Source organism: Tauraco erythrolophus, chromosome 9 (assembly GCF_009769465.1).
Source record: "Tauraco erythrolophus isolate bTauEry1 chromosome 9, bTauEry1.pri, whole genome shotgun sequence".
NCBI classification, from domain to species: domain Eukaryota; kingdom Metazoa; phylum Chordata; class Aves; order Musophagiformes; family Musophagidae; genus Tauraco; species Tauraco erythrolophus.
In genome coordinates, this window is record NC_141473.1 from 15,953,639 (window position 1) to 15,974,124 (window position 20,486).

At 40.6% G+C, this 20,486-nt stretch overlaps 1 protein-coding gene across 6 annotated transcripts in view; it reads right to left on the reverse strand.

Annotated features, from left to right (window-relative positions):
* ARMH3 (armadillo like helical domain containing 3) overlaps window positions 1–20,486 on the reverse strand; it is a 125,320-nt gene that overhangs the window by 96,737 nt on the left and 8,097 nt on the right. For 4 of the 6 annotated variants that reach the window (XM_086616949.1, XM_086616946.1, XM_086616948.1 and 1 more), the window contains 12 exons: window positions 20,047–20,103; window positions 19,765–19,911; window positions 17,677–17,784; window positions 16,443–16,535; window positions 15,489–15,563; window positions 14,704–14,790; window positions 9,148–9,204; window positions 8,069–8,112; window positions 6,489–6,549; window positions 5,420–5,466; window positions 4,663–4,738; window positions 1,898–1,991 (listed from right to left, as the gene is read on the reverse strand). In XM_086616949.1, the coding sequence (XP_086473075.1) occupies window positions 1,898–1,991; window positions 4,663–4,738; window positions 5,420–5,466; window positions 6,489–6,549; window positions 8,069–8,112; window positions 9,148–9,204; window positions 14,704–14,790; window positions 15,489–15,563; window positions 16,443–16,535; window positions 17,677–17,784; window positions 19,765–19,911; window positions 20,047–20,103 (946 nt within the window). Of the gene's footprint in view, window positions 1–1,897; window positions 1,992–4,587; window positions 4,739–5,419; window positions 5,467–6,488; window positions 6,550–8,068; window positions 8,113–9,147; window positions 9,205–14,703; window positions 14,791–15,488; window positions 15,564–16,442; window positions 16,536–17,676; window positions 17,785–19,764; window positions 19,912–20,046; window positions 20,104–20,486 lie in introns of all 6 variants that reach the window. The other 2 variants (XM_086616947.1, XM_086616950.1) reach the window with 2 other exon arrangements.

Below are 20,486 nucleotides of genomic sequence, written 5' to 3' on the forward strand. Positions count from 1 at the left end.
TGAATAGCTCAAAGATTTAGCTAAAAGTCTGAAAAATGTATTTATATCCCCAGTGGGTCCTTCTGGAGCTGTTACAATGAACACAGTGCATGAATATTTAACAACAGTAAGCAAACTGACATTTAGATAACTATGGTGACAGGCATACTTGATTTACATATTATGGATCAACAGTTTCTAGCAAAAGTCTCAGTTTAAAAAAAAAAAAAAAAAAGAAATCACTCTGAAGAACATATCACTGCTTATCCTGGTTCATGCTACAGATCTTGATTTTTTTAGCACACATTTTGAAACTTTAAAACGTCTTAATTCACAGTACAGGCTAACAGCCAGAGAAATTCCAAACCAGAATATGAACCCATTTTTAATCCCAGTCAGCATAAAACAAAGCGCCTGAAACCCATAGACGGATTTCTACATGTTGCTGTAACTTGAAAATAGCTCAACTACACTTTTTTTTTTCCAAGTGTAGGAAAAAAAAAAGAAAGAAATCTTTTAATTCCAAAGAAAAAAAGCCTCTTGCTAACTGTCAGCCATAAGCAAATTTTACAGCTGAGCTGCAAGACCTTAGAAAACGAGGAAAGTTCTGACATACTTTTAAAATAACACCAATACTAAAGCATCACCAAACTAAACCAAGTCAAGGTCCTCAAAAAAAACAAAATTAACACTGCAAGTAGGGATCAGCAAGGTGACAGCAAATGGAAATAAAGAACACTTCCCGATGTAATTGCTGAACATTAAGATCAGCTCCTCTCCTTAAACTTAGTAACCTTACAAGCAGCAAGAAGCCTCAAGCTTCACAAGATCACTGCCTCTGCTGAAAGCAGGATGAAGTTTTTGTTTCGCTTTTGTTTTTCAGTAAATTAAAAAAAGAGAGTGCCAGCAAGCTCTAGATGTAGGTAAGCATAAATCCTGTCAGTTGCATAATATGGTGTGTGGGTGGATACATTTGCAACGAACACTTTGAACAGAAGCCCACAAAATGCCCATCCTTCTACATTTTATGTTACATGCACAGGGAGACTTAAGACATAGGGGGCTTTTTAACTGAAGCGTTTGATATCCATGGTAACGAGATAGAATTCATCCACAAGGAGGATCATCCTTAACTAGGATATCAAATGACCTGAATAGCTGATATAACCCAGACTGCTTTTCCCCAGAAATATTTCCAAACTGTGCCCTATTCAAAACTGACTTTGTTCCTTCATTAAACACTTTCTTCAGATCTAGAGGATGCCATTAAAGTATGTGACAACAGCCCTTTGATTTCTTCTCTTAAACTAGGCTATATCTATCCATATCTTAAACAAAAAGGTTTTATTTTAGATTATTTCAAAGCATATTTACATGGACACGTAAAATGTCATTTAGAAGAAAGATCTCGGGGCAAGTAGCCATTTACAAAGTCTATCAGAGAAAAGGCAACAAGAGGGAGTAATACCTCCACGCCCAGGTTGGATTCAAATCCCAATTAATTCAAAACTGGAGACAAGTGCATTAATGACAAGCAAGAATCCACTGCAATTCTCTGTAAATCTGTTCCAATGACAAATAGTCCCAGGTAAAGAACTTGACAATAGAAATATTCCTAAGTAAAAGCCTACATAGAATAACTAGTGGGCTGAGTATATTTCCATGCAGATACTGAGACAGCACTGTTTTCAGGAAGAATACCAGGATAATTTCATTGAGCAGTATACAAGGCAAAACAGAAACAAATTTGAGTCAAAGAATTTTGCTGATGTTAAGCAAGGCAAGTCATTCCAGGAAGAGACTACCAGGTTACATCTGCTCCAGACAGACCTCATTAGTTGCCATCTTGAGAATATGCTTTGCTAGTTATTTTAGAGTTTTTAATTGTTTTTCCCCAGGAGATTAGTACATTTCTTACCATCTGAAGAAGGTGGGGTGGTTCCAAGTGGAGTGACAGGTGTCATTGGAATTGGGCTTGTTGGTGTTGTCATCAGCCCCATTTCGGGATGGCTCTATCAGAAAACACAGACATCCAGACATAAACAGGTCAATAGTTTCCCTAGGCACTAGTCATACAGATCACTACTTGAACCTGTCCCACGCTCTTGCACAATAGACATGACTAATGAAGTCTCAAGAAACTTCAACCCCTCCTCCAAAAAGCAAGGCTATGCTTCCTGACCTTGGACATCTAACTATTAAACTGTAATCAAGAAATCAATTTCTTTACTCCACAAAACATAAAAATACATCAGAAAGCAGTGGCTGTCCCCAACAGACAGGTAACATGCTCCTCTCCAGTGCAGAATGGGGAAAGGAATGCAGGAGCCTACACCATTTATAGCTTCCGATTCCCTCCCAAAACAACCCAAAGGTGTATATCTGAAGTCTTCCTCCAAGATCCTTTTATTACTCTTTCTAAAAGCGAATTCTCCTCACTCCTGCCCTCCACCTGCTCATTTTCAAAGATGACAGCAATTTATTACTTCCCTGTCTCACTATAAAGCCCAGGCACTGCAGGAAAGAGTGTATAACAAATAACACTATCATTATCGATCCTCTCAGCTTCCATCCGTTGGTCACTCTCCCCATTTCATCATTTCATCTTTGCTAATAGTTGCCTGCCTAATTACTGCTTTGACTTTACTCTTTGTAAGCTTCCAGATCCATCCACACTGGTGAGACTGTAGGCAATCTGCTGTGCTATTTTAAGTCTGGCTGCCAAGCAAAGTGTCCATTTCATAGGGCAAGTTTTACATAAATGTATCATCTGCCTTAATATATCATCACAATTTCAAAATAAAAGAAGGATACTGCTGATTTGACGTTCATTCCATAGGATTTTTGACAAGTGAATATCGTCCACATTGTCTTTAAATATCTCGTTTTATGAACAACTATAAATGCATGTATTTTATTGGAAGCACAGAGATGTACACTACAATTCAAAGACAATTTTAAATCATTACAGGAACTGATTTAAACTTTAAAATACAATTTCCCATTGAAAATCTTACATAAAACAGGTTTGCCTCCACAGATTTTGCTATGGTGTTTACCTTTCTTTTCCCCAAACACTAACCCTAAGTTGAGAGATAAACAGTGCCACCTAGCAGCAAAGACTGAGGACCAAAAAAAGCTGTTAAGTATACCAAAACCTTAACACTTCAGGCATCAACACAACTATATCCCTGCTCTTCCTATGTGCCCACACAGCAACAGGTAGTCATTCTCGAGGTCTACAGCAATGGACACCAACTTAGACAAGAGCATTCACCAGCTTTTATGAGTTTTTTTCAAAGGACAGCATGACCTACCTTGCCCTCTTAAATGAAGGGTTACAGACAACCCACTCAAGAACATCAGACCTCCACTTCAATTACATCCATTGATCAGTGGCCGCTTCAGCTATCACTGTCACAACCAACTAGTTTATCCTTTTATTTTTAATGTAAGAGCTTTCACTCTTAGCTGCTCTTTTCCTGGCCTACTCTTTTCCCTGTCAAAGGCCTCTCTTCCTCCAGGGATACCTTGACCACGGAAAGGCCTGAGTTGGTACTACACGGAACTGAAAGAGCAGAAATCTCACAAGTAGTAGGAATGAATAACCTAGGAAAAGAGAGGCAGGGAACCTCAGCAAACCACCTGTGGAACAGAAGCTTTCTCCAGAGGCAGCAGATCTGCCTATCAGACCTCTTCCATTACCACTCCTGTCAGGAGTCCCCAAAGGTCTCCTCTGCCATGCCAAGTGTCTAGCCTGTGACATATGGCTGCACTCTGAGGACCTGGAATGGCTGGGGAAAGGTGTTAACTGTTTTGTTGATGTCATTTTTCTTACAGATTGCCAGCAGTACTTACAAACCAAAACTGAAAGTCTAAACCTGAAGGTTTTCCTAAACACATTAGGCTATCCTTCCAGCCAGCCACAGCACAATCATTGGATCAGACACACTTGTTATCTGTCTCCCAACAACCAACCACTTTTGCAAACTCATGCAGCGTTTAAAAAGCATCTAGTGGTTTGTGATCAGAGGTATGGCGCAGCCCGCTGCTTCTCAGAAGGCTGCCATAGCTGTTTCTTCACCATAAACAGCACAAGGAGGAACACTATACTCCAGTGACAGTCTCCCAAGCAAAAGCAGTTGGGCTCTCCAAGGAAGTCTGAACACAAAATAGTATTTGAAACAACAGTCATCACATGCCGATTTAGTCTCTAAGCAAAGGATACTACGCAGTCTGTGCACACCCAGACAGGACAATTCACCCAATTTCGGAGGCGGATCAGCCTCTCTCCCTCAACCCTAACTTAACAAGAGGAGCAGTTCGTCTGATAGTTGCAACCTTATCCCTGCCAGTTCACTCACTTCATCCTCCCCCTAAAGGCAGTATCAATAGGGCACAGAAGGCACTTCACACAGCCCTTCCCATTCCATGGGAAAAACGGCTCATTCCAATATGAGCTGTGCCCTCAAAACTTCACTCATTTTCTGGCAAGACAGGAAGCATTTCCTGAAAGAACAATAAACCCAAGCCCTGGCCTGCTTCTGATCTTCATGCTCATCTACACCTATGACAAGTTGCAGGAGGAAAAAAAGCTTATCTTTTCGCCAACTCCATTTCTGACTCTCTAACTTCAAAGACATCCACTACAAAGAAACAGGCAAACATCGCACTGAAACTCACTTGTGCCAGAACTGTGATGAAATTCCGGTTTAAGTGAACAGCTTCATAGAGGGCCAGAAGGATTGCTTCATTAGTTCTGTGGAAAGGATAAAGACAAAAATCACAGTTAGCTCACGGCTAACACCAGATGAGAATCCCAAGAGTAAAGCTTTTTCAGAAGCACGGCCCATCTGAAAGAATAAAATTTTTTTTCAACTACAAAAAAATTCTGCCTCTGCAATCTAGTTGTTCTTCCAATGACTAGTAGTACTCAGAAATCCATAAAAATAGCTACTTTTAGAGCACAACCAGAGTCTTTGTTCCCTTCCTGCTGAAGGTCTCCCTTATTGCTCAGTGTTTTCCCTTTAAAGTCCTTTCTTTTAAGGGCAGAGGTTCCTACAAACATCACAAACCCTTGTATTTATCACTTGCTCCCTTGATTTAGAAGACATTTTGTTGGGGACAAGAGTGCGCGAACCATCATTTCCCATCTGCCACCTCCAACATGCCTATTATATGTTAAAAATGTCTCATGAAAACCACAGAGGGTTTTTTTTTGTACACTTCATTAAAAGCAATTCAGCTGTGGCTCCTCCTGCTGCACCCTTCTCACTTAAGCGAGAATCCATTGTTTGCAGGGGTGTGGTACCATTTTAGTTACACAAGAACTGGTCTCTCATTTGCTTTGCTACATTAGAACAGCTCCACGATGGAGCAGATCACATTGACTGGTGTGGTGAGTTGTCATTCACTGTGTAACTAACATCTGTGCACTTACTGGACTGAGATCTTCTCATCAGCATCTGCTATGAACATGCTGCCCACCTATGGAAAAAAAAGAGTATTGCATAGGAGGAATTTGTGAAAGCTAATAGACAATAAAAGAGAAGACACAGATTTAACTAAATCAGAAGTGCTCTGGGAGAGGTGCTCTCATCCAAGGCATACATGCAACTTACTTTTAATACTAGTAAAATATAAATGGGAAATCAGATGACCATCTACAAACACATTTCCTTTTGCACTACTGTCACTGACCAATGCTTCACGTGTCAAACCAGAAAAGAGGTAAAAAAACCAGGATTGTGTCTTGAATCCCAACCTGGATTACTCTGCGATTCTGTAAGAGGACAACAGAGATCATTTCCTATCTGCTTTACTCAAAGAGGTAGCAGTTTTACCCATGTCACTCCTGACAGACAGCTGTCAACACTGAACTATCCTTACAGGAAATTTTCCTGTCAGTTAGGTATCAGACTACAATTAATTCTCAGACTAAAGCAAAGCCAAACTGAACAAGGGGAACAGTGGATACTCTTTACAAAGAAGAAATTCACAACTGCCTTTGGAGGGTACCCCTCCGAAAATGCAGACACAGCTCACTGCAGTTTCCAAGCTTACTTCATAGCTACAGTGCACCCAGGCTTGAGAAACAAGACAGTAAAGAAGCAGTCTCTAAAACTAGTGACAGACTAGACTTTGCCACAAAAATACTCAGCTTCTCTGTTTTAGGCTACATCAGCAGATTAGCATGTTTTTAAAAATAAGTAGCTGCTTAAAAGTGTCCAATAAGTAACTGTGATTTTTAAAATAAAGTCAACTAGAATGAAGAAGATGAAGGAAAACAATTTCTATTATCAATGTCAAAATAGAGATCTCATCCTTTGAAAGAGCCTTCCCAGCCAGACAACAACACACTTCTCAGAATTTCAGTTGCATTTGGTTTGGATGGGATCAATGCACCTCCTCCTCCAGAACCCATATCCCAAACTGATAGAAACATCTTCCTGCTGAACTTCCATGCAGACACCTATTTCAAAACCAGAAAACACTGCTTCCTTGCTTACCATATTAGTTAGCGCTGAAAAGAAACCACTTTGGTGCTCCTCTTCCTTATCTTTGTATTGCCTAAACAAAGGAATAAGGATGAAGCGTCAGGGTTAGAAACAGAACTAGAGTTAATCCCTGTGAGACAGTCTTATTGATAAGGATACAGGATGAAGAAAGCTTCAACATTCACAAGCCCTTTTCAAGAACTCACAATGGGAGATGCAAAGCATACTAAAATATTTGTAAATTGTGTAGAGCTGAAGTGGGCTTGCTGAAAGACATGAGACTGAACAATGCCTGAGCTGTTATAGAAGACACACTCAGTCTGGGCTAACGTTGAAGGAAAGGGACCAAGTGACAGGAAATTCTGTCCTGCACTGGCAAAACGGTAATGAACCACACGAACACATCCAATCAGTAACCACAGAGCAGATTCATTTCAATCATCATCTGCTACAGACTAAACCAGAGTCAATCACCCTATGGCCAGCAGAAATCACAAGGATCATTATGGTTCATGGCCTGATCCCATGTCCCTGGAGTAAGTGAAGGGACTGGAACCGGAGTAAGTGAAGCCAACTAATAGGTAGGGTACCTCAGATTTAAGCTAAGTTGCTTCATTTGGCATTCAAATGGACTAGCAAAGCTCACATGGCCATTTATTGTGTCTTTCATACAGGAATCTGATCATACACAATCCAACATGCAAAGAAAACAAATCTAAATTTTTTGGGAAGGGGGAAAGAAAGAGTTAGGTAAAACAGGCCATAGTCTGAGACAGCTTTTGTCAGAATGAAGATGTGTGGATGAGGTGGTTTTCTGCTTCACTCTAATAATTTACTCTGTTAAATACATTTACATGATTTTCTGATCTTGCAAGTAATCTGCATACCTATAATAGCAGACATTCAAAGAATAAAAATATTTTCCTGGATGCTTTGAGAATCCTACTGCACAAAAAAAAAAAGTCTTAGGTTGCTCAGGTGAAATTCCTGTAAGTTTCCTAGTTTTTCTGAAGCACTTTCCTCTTAGGAAAATTTAGACATTTTGTGCTGTTGCTCAGGAAGCAGAGGCTGGGAACATGCTACCCCTACTGCTGGGTTTCTGGCTCTTTCTTTAGAAGCAGTTAATGATTTTCACCATTTCCAAGAGCATACATCCCCTAATCATCTCTGATCTGGCATGTCGATAGTCCTGGATACATTTGTTTGTTTTAGATGCTGTTTCAGTTAAATCAATTTTCTAACAGAGAAGTACTCAGCAAATCATTTATCTTTTCACTTGGGACTAAGATTTTACACCAGGTTCATACGGAGGTAAAATCCATGATAGTAAAAACATACAACAGATATCTTTCTCCACAGAAAGATCTCTCCTGAAGCACATCAGCACAGCTGGTACAGATGTATTTACACTTGCAACAACAGCAAGAACTGAGACAAAGTACCTCAAAGTGTAAGACTATTCCTTGCCTCTCCAGGTGCATCAGGGCCCTTTGGTGATAAATAAGTGCTTTAACACGAAAAAAAAAAAGCAAGCTTTGTGGAAATGTACAGCAACTACCATGTACTGAAAAACAGAGACAATTAGGTTTTACCTGTTATATTCTGATAAAGCCTGGGCAATTACAAGTCCCATTCCCTGAAAAAAAGCATTAAAAAAATCCTTACATTACAAATCTCAATGCAGTAAATCACACTGAACGCACATAGCAGTGCTGCCCCCCAAGATAACCTAGTATGCTATGAAGAATTTCCCCTGAAGCTGTTTGAGCTACTAAGACGTGCTATGATACAACAAAAATATCATCCAAAAATCAAGACATCAAAATTTAAAGATGAATATCGAATTACTGAGTTCAACAGAGAACATTTACTTTCCTTGGACCTCCAGACAGAGTTTAGTCATTCAAGACACCTCAATAAAGTAGCAAGAACTTCAGAAGGAAGCTGGTGTCAGAGGAAAGACATTCAAAAGTTCAAAACAAAAGCCATAAACACCAGTAACTTTTTCACTTCTCGCAAACAGCTTCCACCATTCCACAGCTACTGATCATCCTTTCTGTCGAGCTAATTTAACTCAGAATAATTGTTCTCATCCTTTAGTTAGCACAGAGCTCGCTTTTTATTTGATGCCTAAAGAACAGTTTCTAAGTCCAGACCTCAAATAGCTCAGTGTGCTGCCACTTAGTATCCAGGCCCAGATACAAAACTTAGGCAGTGGCTACAGCCCTAAGTATGTTGCATGACTCTTGACTCAGGTCCAAGCTTCCACTGAGCTACAAGAACTGACTTGTGGACTGGTAAAAATCAGATGACACAGCACTAGAAATGAGATCTTCTTTGGCATAAGCTATCTTGTGCCTCTTTTGCACGTGACAGCAAATAGTGCATAGATAGTTCATAAAAATACAATAGATCAACTTTAGCATGTTCCTTTCTACCCAGCTTTTTAACCACCCCCACCATTTAACTGGTGATCAAACTGTCCAAATCATGAGCTGCCTAACCTATTAACCTATTGCAAGAGTGCAGTTAGGGCAGAAAGTCACAATACTGGTGTACTTTACAGTAGCACTGCTCCTAGATCTTCTTTCTACCAGACACCACGATGGCACTAACACCACACACAAAAGAGCATTCCCAGCAGCACAAAGGAATCAAGTCAAATACTCACATTGAGCGTGGCCTCATCATCTACGATGGAGAGCTTCACGATGTAGGGATTCACTGACTGCTCAGGGTGGGGGAGAAGGAAGAAAGAAAATTGGGTTTAAGTTCAGCCTTCAGGAAAAAAACCACTTATCTTTCCATGTTTACTCAACCACCTAGGAAGGCTCTCTTTCCTGTCCCACAAAGCAGAATACACAAAGAAACTGTCAGAGCACCCGCTAAGGCTGCTATGCCTGGGACACCTTCTCTTTACTGGCTCAGTCAGCTAGTCCCCTGATTTTATTGAGAAGAGAGGGAGCTTCTGCTCCTCCGCTAGCTCATCTTTCAGTCTTGAAAACAGAGCAGCTGTCCTGCCAGCCTGTTATCTGTGATACACACACTGTTACGGAGTAGGAACAAGCAGTGAAGTTGGGACTGAACATTAGCGTTCTGATATCTCCCTTCTGCAACACCTTGGAAAGACTGCTTAGAGGAAGGAGGACCCAGGAAGGCATGACAATGTTATAGACTCCTCCGCTGCTGGGTTAGAGCTCAATGCTTAACAGTTTACACCACCGAGAGCTACAAGTCTCTGGAGAACGTAAATTGCTTGAACCTAGGTGAACCAAGCACACAGGCTCCAGCTATAAAGATAAGTCCTAATAATTTAGGATGCATTTTAGATTAGCAATATCCATTTGTTTTTTCTAGTTTATACATGTCAGTGCAAAACTAATGAAAGTTGATTTGGTACCAGGACAGAGGAAAAAAAAGGCTTTATTTGTGTAATAAATCCAAAGCGGACGAGAAGAATAAAACACAAAGCACACATCAGATGCAGCCCTACAAATAACAGTTACCTAACTTGTCCACAGCTTGACAGCAAGTTAAAAATAAGGCTGATCAGAAAACACCACTCACAATTATTTGATGCTTTCGGAGGATCAGGCTTTCTCTTTGGTTCAGAAAAGAAACTGATCAGAACAGACTAAAGCTCAGCCAGTCTGTCAGCCTGCCTCCAGCAGCACGCAGCCCTGTCTGCTGTCTCAGAAAAGGACAGAAAACTCACACAGAACCCATCTGTGCACAAAGCACGCAAAGACATTTCCTTCAGGCTGGAGTAGAGGCTCCTATTGAGTAACAATATATTGTCCTCTCTGCACAACCATGCTTCCCTTCAGAAATTAAATTTAGTCAGTGTCAGTAAAGCAGAAACAAGCTTCACAAATTCATAATTAAATGTAGATTAAAATCCATCCTTGTAAATGTCTTGATTTTGCTAATTTCAGTCATTCTCTTGCTCTCCTTATGCAGCAAGGAAAAACTCTCCACCCTCCAGCTCACGCACAGAAGAGAGGCCAGTCTGTGACTCATGACCAGTAAAAGTGATGGGGCTTTTCCAGGCCGTGCGCAGCAGGGCTATGCTGGATTAGAGGATGCAGGGTTATCCAAATTCCCAAATGCAGGGAATAAGTAAACTGGGAGATACTACACTGACCAACACCACCTGGCTGCCCTGAGATCGTCATACGCTCCATTCCATCACAGAAAGTGAGGGGGAGTGGGTTTGTCGTCATCTCCAGCCTACAAACAACTCTTCACACTTCCATTGCCCTTGACTTTCCAAGATGCATGCTCCATGTCTCCTGCCTCTTGGCAGCAAGATGTCATCAGTGCCCGGCTGACAGGGTCATGAAGCTGGCCTAGCTGGCTATAGATCTCCACACTCTGTGTTTTCAATTGTTATTTCCATATCTGCAGAAGTCTGTTTAATATTCCTGTCTGAAGTATTCCATTCCCTTGTCACATTTCATGTCTCCTCTAGGCTTCCCTAACTCCTTAAGCAGCAGGCAGATGACTAACTGGTGTAATCCACACACTGTATTACTCCATATGGGACAAGACAGTTTCTAGTGCCTTTCAGTGTGCAAGTCTGTACCAGTGTGATGAGAATATTTCCTGTGCTGCCCACAGGGCGTGCAGTTTGCTCCTGCCCCTCTCTGAGAGCCAAGAGTTCCAGTTCTTGTCTATGAGCATTAGTCTGCACATCTACAATGAATGTCAGCAACCTCCAAGTTGTACAAGCACCTCTAAGCCCACCCCATGCTCCCTGCCTGCTTGCCTATTCTAATCCTGCTGTTTCAGAGTTCAGCTCCCCTCTCACTGGGAATCACAGCAAAAGTTTTAAAAGTCTAAATTACGCCTGCCACTCCACAACATGCAGAAACATGCAACAGCCTTGAAAAGTTGCTGATAAGCATTTTGAAAACTTCAAAGCCTGTCAACGAAGTAATTACACAAACTTAGAAATAGCTTCAGCCTCCACCTGCCTCCAGAAAGAGCTCAAAAATATGATTCTCAGCTCTTCAGAGAACACAGGTCTTTTCCTATCACTGCCATTAGATAACAAACACTACAGCATTAAGGTGTTCTTGTCAGTAATGAGGTACAGACACAAACTCCTGGAACTCGGGAATACTCAAGGTGTCCTCCATGAATTACCCACTGTTAAGTGCCAACAATCTCAAAGAAATGAAGATGGAAGCTGTGGGGAGATCGCTACCAGGTAATTTTTAAAGCAATCCCCAGGTGACACATGCCATACAAAGTGAGTATTATATGAAGCAGCACACAGGTCTGGCAGAGGGAGTCAGATCTCCTCCATGACCCTCAAACGTACCTTTGCCTCCAACACAAATGGAGGGAACACTATGGGAAATAATTTTTTTGGTAGAAAAAGAAAGCAGAAAAACCAAACTAACCGTGCATAGTCCCTAGTTAGGTGCTCAACTTATCTTCACATCTGTAACTCAAACGAAGACCAGTGTCCACTCAATTATCCCTTGCAAGACTTTTCCCTGAACACTCATTAGGGATGATTCAGCAGCTTTGCTGGCAGCCCTGATGAGACCATCTCCTCTGCAGGCAGGCCATCTTGCAGGGAATTGGAGCTTGAATAAATACTCTTTTTGTTAAAAAGATTCATTTAAAATAATGTGAGTTGTGTGAGATTGTGAAATTTAAAAAAAAAAAAAGGATTAATTTTCTGACTATTCAATGTTGATAAGTGTCCCTTCAGTACTTGCAGTAGACTGTATCAAGGAGAGGCAAGTCCACTTAACCAGACATGAAGGGTTGCCAGATACACTATATATGTATCCAGCAACCAGACAAGCACACAAAGGGAAAAACCCACGTGTTTTTACTAATTTATTTCAGCTCTGCCTAGCAAAAGACGTAATATGCAATTCTTGCAGGTTGAACATGAGGTAAAGAAATTTCCACCTAAAGGTTATCAAGGAATCTAACTGTTTAAAAGTCACTACCTGATTTTATGTTTTAACTTGCTATTCTAGCAGCCATCCCTCCCTCTCAGCATTTTCTCTGTTTGGCAGCCTTTTGTGTACACTTAGCTCCACTATTTTCCTGATATAGTCAATTATTTAGTTACTCTTTTCTGTTTCTCTCACATAGTATCAAGGTAGAAATATTTTCTCTGAAATTAGGACTACAATTAAAAAAAACAAAATATAGCTGAAGACTTGATTAAGTATATACTTGGAACAACTTTTGAAAATTATTAAGTTTCAGATCAGGGACATCTTTTTAAAGGTGCCATGTAAAGGCATATAAATACATTTACTCTTAGAATAAAGGTCAATGAGTAAGCCAAGATCTCAGCTACACTGGTAATGAAAACGTGGACTGGTATTCCCCAGGGAATTTGAGAGGTGCCTACAAACTTCACATCCCAAAAATCTGAAAGAACATCCTGATGCAAAACGCACTGGTATTCACATTAAAGGCAGACACAGAATCAGAGTCAATTAATGGATTTTCAGCTTAATTAGATTTTCTTAAGCAGCTGGAAACATGATTTAGCAACCAACCAAGTTCAGAACAAAAGAACCTACCAACTGCAGCACAGTGAACTAAAAAGGGAACTCCAAAGGATTTGAGGCATGGAAGTATGCTACAATGCACTGACAACCAGGAAACCACCACACTGACTGTAAGGGTCAAAGAATAGTAAATGAAAGCAGCTGCTCTACTCACAGACAAAGATTATGACTGCATTACTACAGGTTTTGCTTGTTGTGCTGCTTACAAAAGGCAGTGTCAGGCAGTTGTCATAGAAAGCCTTTCCTCAAGTTGCTTCCAACCTGGACAGATGAACTACTTAAGCTGAAATTCCCCTTGCTACACATCTGTCTCAGGTTGGACTGCACTTTTTAAACATCAGCACAATTTCTTTTCAGTGTCCAGTTTAAAGACATCTAGGACAATGTTTTCCAAAGCACTCCATACTCTACAGAAAGCTACTGCAAAGAGCAGAGGACAAGTCTTATGTAGTCACAGCACTCTACCTTACTAAGGACATAAACTATAGTACACAGCTCTCCACAGCTCAGCAATGGGACTACACAGCTCTCCACAGCTCAGCAATGGGACTACACAGCTCTCCACCCTTTGACCTGAATGTTGCAATGAGACCTCTGGTCTTTCCAGTCTGCCCTCACCAGTAACCCTACCCGTATCATTCCCAACAGTATTCCCTCTCAGCCATATACTGAAACTGAACTCCATGCTCCTGTTCCATGCTACCACGGCATAGACTGCTGAACAAAATCTGCAATTCATGATTCTGACAACATTCACAGGAATGAGAAATTAACAGGGATTACTTTGACACTAAGTGTACCTCCTGTCTTTGTCTCTTCTCCAGGTCTATTCATAATTCAAAACAAGATCTATTATAAAACCAGGCAGGTTTTGGAGCCTGCCCCCTCCAAGTAACTCTGTTGACAAAGGGGTATTCCAGCACTTTCCCATTTTTTCCCAATCTAAGTATATTAAGATATTCCTAATTATGGAAAAAAAAGATAAGATCATTAAAGCATCATGCATCATGCAAAGAAAACTCAACAGTAGGTGTTTTTTTGACATTTGAAATGTTTCTTTTTCAAGGAGATTAATAACAGGAAAAAAAAAAGGGAATACACCACAAAGTAGCACAACCAGTTTAGAAAAAGAAAGATGAATAAAGTTTCTCACAGAGGAATCAGTCAAAGAGATAGAGATAGACCTCTCTTGGAAATACTAGCTGTGATGTTTCAGTTCATTCTTTGGTCACAGCTTCACCATCTCTTCTGGGGATTCGTGCGCTTTCAGTCTGCTCATCAGGTTCTGAATCACAAATTCAGTCTGAAGCCCAAGATGACTGACAGCTCATTTTACTTTGGAGATTATGCATAACCACACGGTCACACACACAGAGGCAAACATGCAAGTTTGGCATAACAGTAATTCTTCCACAAGGACCTTCCACAGAGTACTTTCATGAAGGAAACACAAATCCCTAGGTAGTTTCTTTCTCGCTTGCACAAAATGAGCTGTATGACTATCACACACATTTGATTATACCCATACGTCAGAGACAGACACAGTTTGCATAATATGACTGCCCTGCAAAACTTCTGTATCTCTGTGCTGATACCCTGATAAATGGTATAGCGTGTACTGCTAAAAACTGTAAAAAGTAGAGAGAAGTGATGTTTCTGCTATCCAGAAGAATACCTACTTCATACTTTCTGTAGTTGACCAGCAAGGCAAGAAGGACGACAGCATCATAGCCGTGTTCCCTGCGACTAAGCGGGCTGGACAGGATCTGGAATAAATAATCACACTGTTCTGTTCAGGCCTGCTTCAGGAAGCTTGCAGTGACTCTCAGACAGCACATGGCCACGAAATGGATGTGTAAGAGCAAATTATGTTCTAAGTGAAAGACGATATTTAAAGCTGAGGGAGTGTCAGTGCTTCCAAGAAGTTCTGCACACAGAGAAGCTTATTTACCACACAGAGGATGCATATAGGCTTTCTGGGCATAAAGGGCAAATACATTTCTCAACAGCACTACACAGTATCTCAGTGCATCACCAGCATTATCCATTCAAGTTTTCTGGGTTTCCCCAAGAAGTTCCACTTCTAAAAAGCATGATTTATCAAAGAGCAGAAAAAAATCTCAATATATCCAGACTGTCTTTTGAAAAAAGTTCCTGTGATACAGGAATTCTCTTTGAAATTAGCCCAGAAATCTGTTCAGTTTCTACCTATGCACGAACGTCTCAAGTAAAAATACTTCAAATACTCCGTAGTGACTAAAAACAGCAGACTAAAGTAAGGAGGAGACAGCATTAAAAACAAAAATTAGGAAAAAAAACACAACAAACTATGACTGAGCTATGAATGGAAGCAACACACAGTGCCAGTTATCTATGCTGCACTGAAAAAGCTGAAAAGCAAATACATCACTGAAAGCTCTCACTATGGAAGAAGAGCGTCTGCAGTAGAAGGAAGAACGCTTACCTGTAAAATAGCTTCGAATATGCTGTTAATCATCACATACTCCAGGATGGTGTTCTGGCTAATGTTATCTGTCACCTGAGTACAAACACAAGTTTTAAAGTCTCACCCGAAGCCTCTCGTGATGCTGTAGCTGCCTCTGGCACACACTGGGAACAGAAAAGTTCTACTACCAGATGGACACATTTATCCAGAATCTCACATTTAGTCAGCACGTCAAGGCGTGACTAGCAGTAGAGCTAGACATGAAGTAAAAGAAATCTGTCCTGTCTCCCACTCCTCTCTCCAGCAAGAAGTATGACCCACACACTAACAGCTTTCCCCTTCCTCTACAGATTGGTATCTTACACAGCTGCATGACAACAGCCAGAAGCAGGCTGCTACACAGAAGGCAGAGAACGAAAAAACAGGGCACACATTCTTCACTGAGCACTTTCCCCATCATGAACAGGGCAGTGAAGACCACCTCCACAGTCAATTGTCTCTTATTGCAGCCAAAATAGTTCACAATTGACCACCTCCAAGAGATGAGTGGCCCCATTTATTCCAACTTCTTCATTCTTCACATCCTCACCACTCGTCTAATCCACACTTCTAATTGTTCCTCAACCCCTCTTCTCTGCTTGCTTTCCATTTATCTGAGACTTCTTAAATATCTTTTTCCCTAAAAAAAAAAAACAACCACCCTCTGAATCCAATTGACACTTCCTCCTGTGTCCCCCCCCTTTTGCCCCAGTTGGCACCTATCTTATGAGGTGAAGACAGTCTGCTAGTCTGTAATGACATCAAGGTTAGAGCCACAATGCATATTCTGGGCTGACCCTTGTTCTCATTCACAATTTCTCTCTCCTTCTTAAACTTCATACTGCAGCATTCTGCTCAAGTTTTGAGACAGTTCCATCCCTAAAGATGTGGCTCATATACGACGAAGTAATTATACAGCTGGTACTTATTTACCGTCACCAAGCAGAGAAGTAGCTTCAGACACAAGCTTTTGAGGCTTTCAGAACCTTCTGCACAGAGGAGCGAGTCCAAGCTTTCCATCAGATTCTAAAGAAGAACAATCATATTATTTAAAAGTAATACTTTTAATAATTAATTAAAAGTAATACTAAAATTATTTTAAATGTTTGTTATAAAAAGCTTTCTGGGAGATTCAAATACAAGAGCACCAATATAAAGCCATGTTGAAATTCCGAAGTCAATAACTGAGCCGTTACTACTGTTACATTGGCCACATTCACACTATTGGTTCTCAGTGTTTTGTGTTAACTACATTTTAATGACTACAGGCATATCATCATGATCGTTTTCCAAGAGTTTTCTCCAGATGCATGAGAGGTTTTTGTACACATATAACAATAGATTCTAGTCACAAAGTAATTCTGAGCTCTACAAATATGATCTTCCTTTTCGCTTGCAAGACAGAATATTAGTGCTTTCTTTTTTTCAATACTCCATTTTACTTACAGACATCATGAGATTTTTTGTAAGCAGCACACCTCCAATTTAACAGTACATATATTGGTTATGATTAAAAATAGATACTATATAGCTATTTGACAGATATTCGTAAATAATTGTTTTCCAAATACTAAGTTACAGGTAACGCAGTTATTCTTAAAGGAAAAATGTAGTTCTGATAGTTAAGTTACACTTGATATTTTCCCCAAACGTTCTACTATTTGTAGAGAGATGAAAAATTACAACTTATTGTAGAGAGATGAAAGATACAACACAAATTCAGCATTATCACTGATTACTTTGTCATTTCCCAAAACTCAACATCTTTATAGTGAAGAGCATCAAATCAGTTTCAAACTCTACATGTGCTGATGGAAATATAAGAACGCAGGACACAATCATCAGCTAAAAATTAAGCATAAGGTATGAGGTACTAATGGCCCGTGACAGCCTTTTCTGGCCTTGAGATTTCTTAACCATAGCGACTGCACAGCATGGAACTAAAGGAAAAGAAAGAAAAGTGTGCTGTTACACTGCTAACAGACACAGGGACTCCAAATGTCTTTGTGTTACTGACAGGTAAAGAACTTCGGGACAGCTGGTTTTATTAAGTGGCTGGAATATTTCCCCCAAAAGCTGCACCTTGGTAGACACACCTGTCTACAAATCACTGCCCCTGCAACATGGCTGCTGTGCCAACTGTTTCTCTACATTGCCAGGGCCTCACCTTCATACATAGCTCTGCCTTATCAAAACCCACGAGCATGTTGATGATGTCAAACCCAGAAGTGGATTTGTTCTTCTGATGGACACCCCGAATCAATGCACACAGAGTCTGCAAAGGGAAAAAATCAGAGGGTAAGATGTAAGGCAACCCCTATAATCCAATAGCAAAATCTGCTCTAAGACCCTCTCCTAGCACTGGCAAAGTACAGGTATTTAAATGAATACCACCAGCCTAAAAGCCATACATTTTCTGACCTCTCCTCCACCTCTGGTTTCTAAGGAGGATCTTGGATGCTGAAAACTCAAAAAAAAAAAATTAGAGAAGAATATATTTGTCCACATTTTTTCTGTTTGTTCAGCTCTATTTCATAGCACTCTGAAGAAATGTAATCTTACTGCTTCTTTTATTCAGATCCCATTTGTACCAGACAGGACCATGATTTTTGGAAAATAGCTAAGCATGGCTTTAAGGCCAAAAATATCAATCAGGAAACTGCAAGGCAGAAGCAGTGTCCAATATACAGACAGACATACCTTAGAGCTTTCCAGATTAATTTCTTATTTCAAGCATGCCAAAACATACAGCATCCATACAACATATTTTATCACATTATGCCTGTCCTTACAACAGATGCTTTTGCTACAGAGAGCACAAATTTCTATTTGGTTACCACACTGCTATGCTAAGTCTGACCAAATTGTCTCTTTGCCAAAAAAAAAAAAAAAAAAAAGAGGAAAAAGTGTCTCCAAGGCTATTAGGTATCTTAAGTCTTCCTAACTACCTCAAGGGCTCCAAGAACCTTCCCTCCAGAACACACAGAACACAACCTCCTTCACATTTCCTGTTGCAGGCACTGGATTACCAAGCTATTGGAGATCACTGGCAACATACAGGTATCAACACGCTATGCTTCCAGCAGACGCTCTGGAAGATTTATGGATAGCAAATGTCTCATTTGCCCTAAGAGGGGAAAACGTCTGTGGTGACTTTTGTCATCAGGCACCTTTCAGGTCTGTGAAGAGAGGAATCAGCAGGAATATAACCACTGCAGTTTTAGACTCCAGCTTAAATTCACCTGTGAGAAGTAATTCGTTTCAGAAGATGTAAAGCTGGAGACAAGCAGACCTCAAGGAGTCAGCAGACCTCTAGAACCATACAGAAGCGAAAGGGTAAGGTAGACATCCTTTTTTTGTTACTGTCACAGACAGGATACTGTGCCAAACATGGTCATTCTCAAGAAAAGATTGCTTAAACAAGTTTTGGCTCCAGGATCACTTTCCACATGAACACAGTTTGATTAAGGGAACACTCTCCCAACTTAAGCTCAGGATGTGTCACCTGGTTCCTACTTACACTCACACAACAGGATTCTAGACTTGAGCACTAGCCTAATTTTTGCCAAGAGCTTGAATATGTTTGGGAATTCAGGCCTGGGCTAGGCTGTCTATGTAGCTATAATTACAATATTTAATAGCATCCTTTCAAACTAATTCTAAAAAAACCCAAACACAAAACCCCAAAACAAACAAAAAACAAAAAACAAACCAAACAATGCAAGATTGTATGTCAGAGGTGTAAATATTCTGTTTTAAATCAACTTTTACCAGCGTACTGCCTGTCCAATATCTCCTACTTCAGTGACTTCTCCAAACCTGAAATTCATATTCTGTATTCCTACAGCTGACACTTTGATCTGTTTGACCTTTCATATTGACTTATCCAGAGCTTTATTTCATTTTCAACCCATATGGAAATTGAAAAAGGAGGCTGAAATGAGGACGAACAGGAGAAAGTAGAATACGAAGCTACACAGAGTAGTCTTGACTCCTCAAACTGACAGATTGCAGTGTGAACAAGCCCCTCTTGTCCCCCCATTGCCATCCACTGCCACCAGATCTTCTTGAATTCTGAAACAAGCTATTGTTCTTCAAAGACTAAATAGACTATGAATGTTTGTAACCTCCACAGACAATAAGTAGCAACTGCTCTGTAGACATCACTTCTTCTCAGAAGCACAGAAATGAGCACAAGATGTTCGATACCAGCAACAAATACATTGCATCATCAGAAGTGAAATAGAGGTGGTACCTGTAATGCATTGACCACTCTGATTGGGTGCTCTTCACCCAGTGCCTGGATGCAGTGCTGAAACAAGCAGTTGATGTTATCTTTTATCTTCATTAACTCTTCCCCGTCTAGTGCCTCCAGCTTGCCTTCTAGATATTCCAAGTTGACCTGTCAGGTTAAGCAGCAGTTTGTGCATGTTACACAACAACTGACTCCTTAGAAACGCAAGTCCTTGTGCTGACAGTCTGCCACATCGTAGGCAGCACAGCAGCAGCAAATCAGAGGACATTCAACTCCTGTTACCTTCATGAGAAACAGCTCCTCCCAAAACCTAGGGTTGCATTTACTGGGGTCTTCTGTCTGAAAGGAAAAGGAACAACCATGAGAGCAAACAATTCAGGCAGAATTTAAAGAAAATCATTATCATGAGTAGCTCAGAGTCAGCATCATCCCACTGGATGCCCAAGTGGTCTCACAGTATAGAATTCTGTCTACACAAATTCCCAGAAACAAAGGACAAACGAAAGCAGCTCTCAATTAGGATGCCTCTGTTTATTTTCTGGATTATTTTTTGAGAAATGCTTGAAAAGCCGTGACTTCCCATAGATTGCAAATGGTCCTGGTAGACAACAGGACAAGGCGACATTAAGGAAGAAAGCAGAAAACAGAGCTCTGCATGAAAGCAGGAGAGCCTGAAGCATGTGCCTACACTGTGCAGTCCTTACCTTAGAAAAAGAATCCAC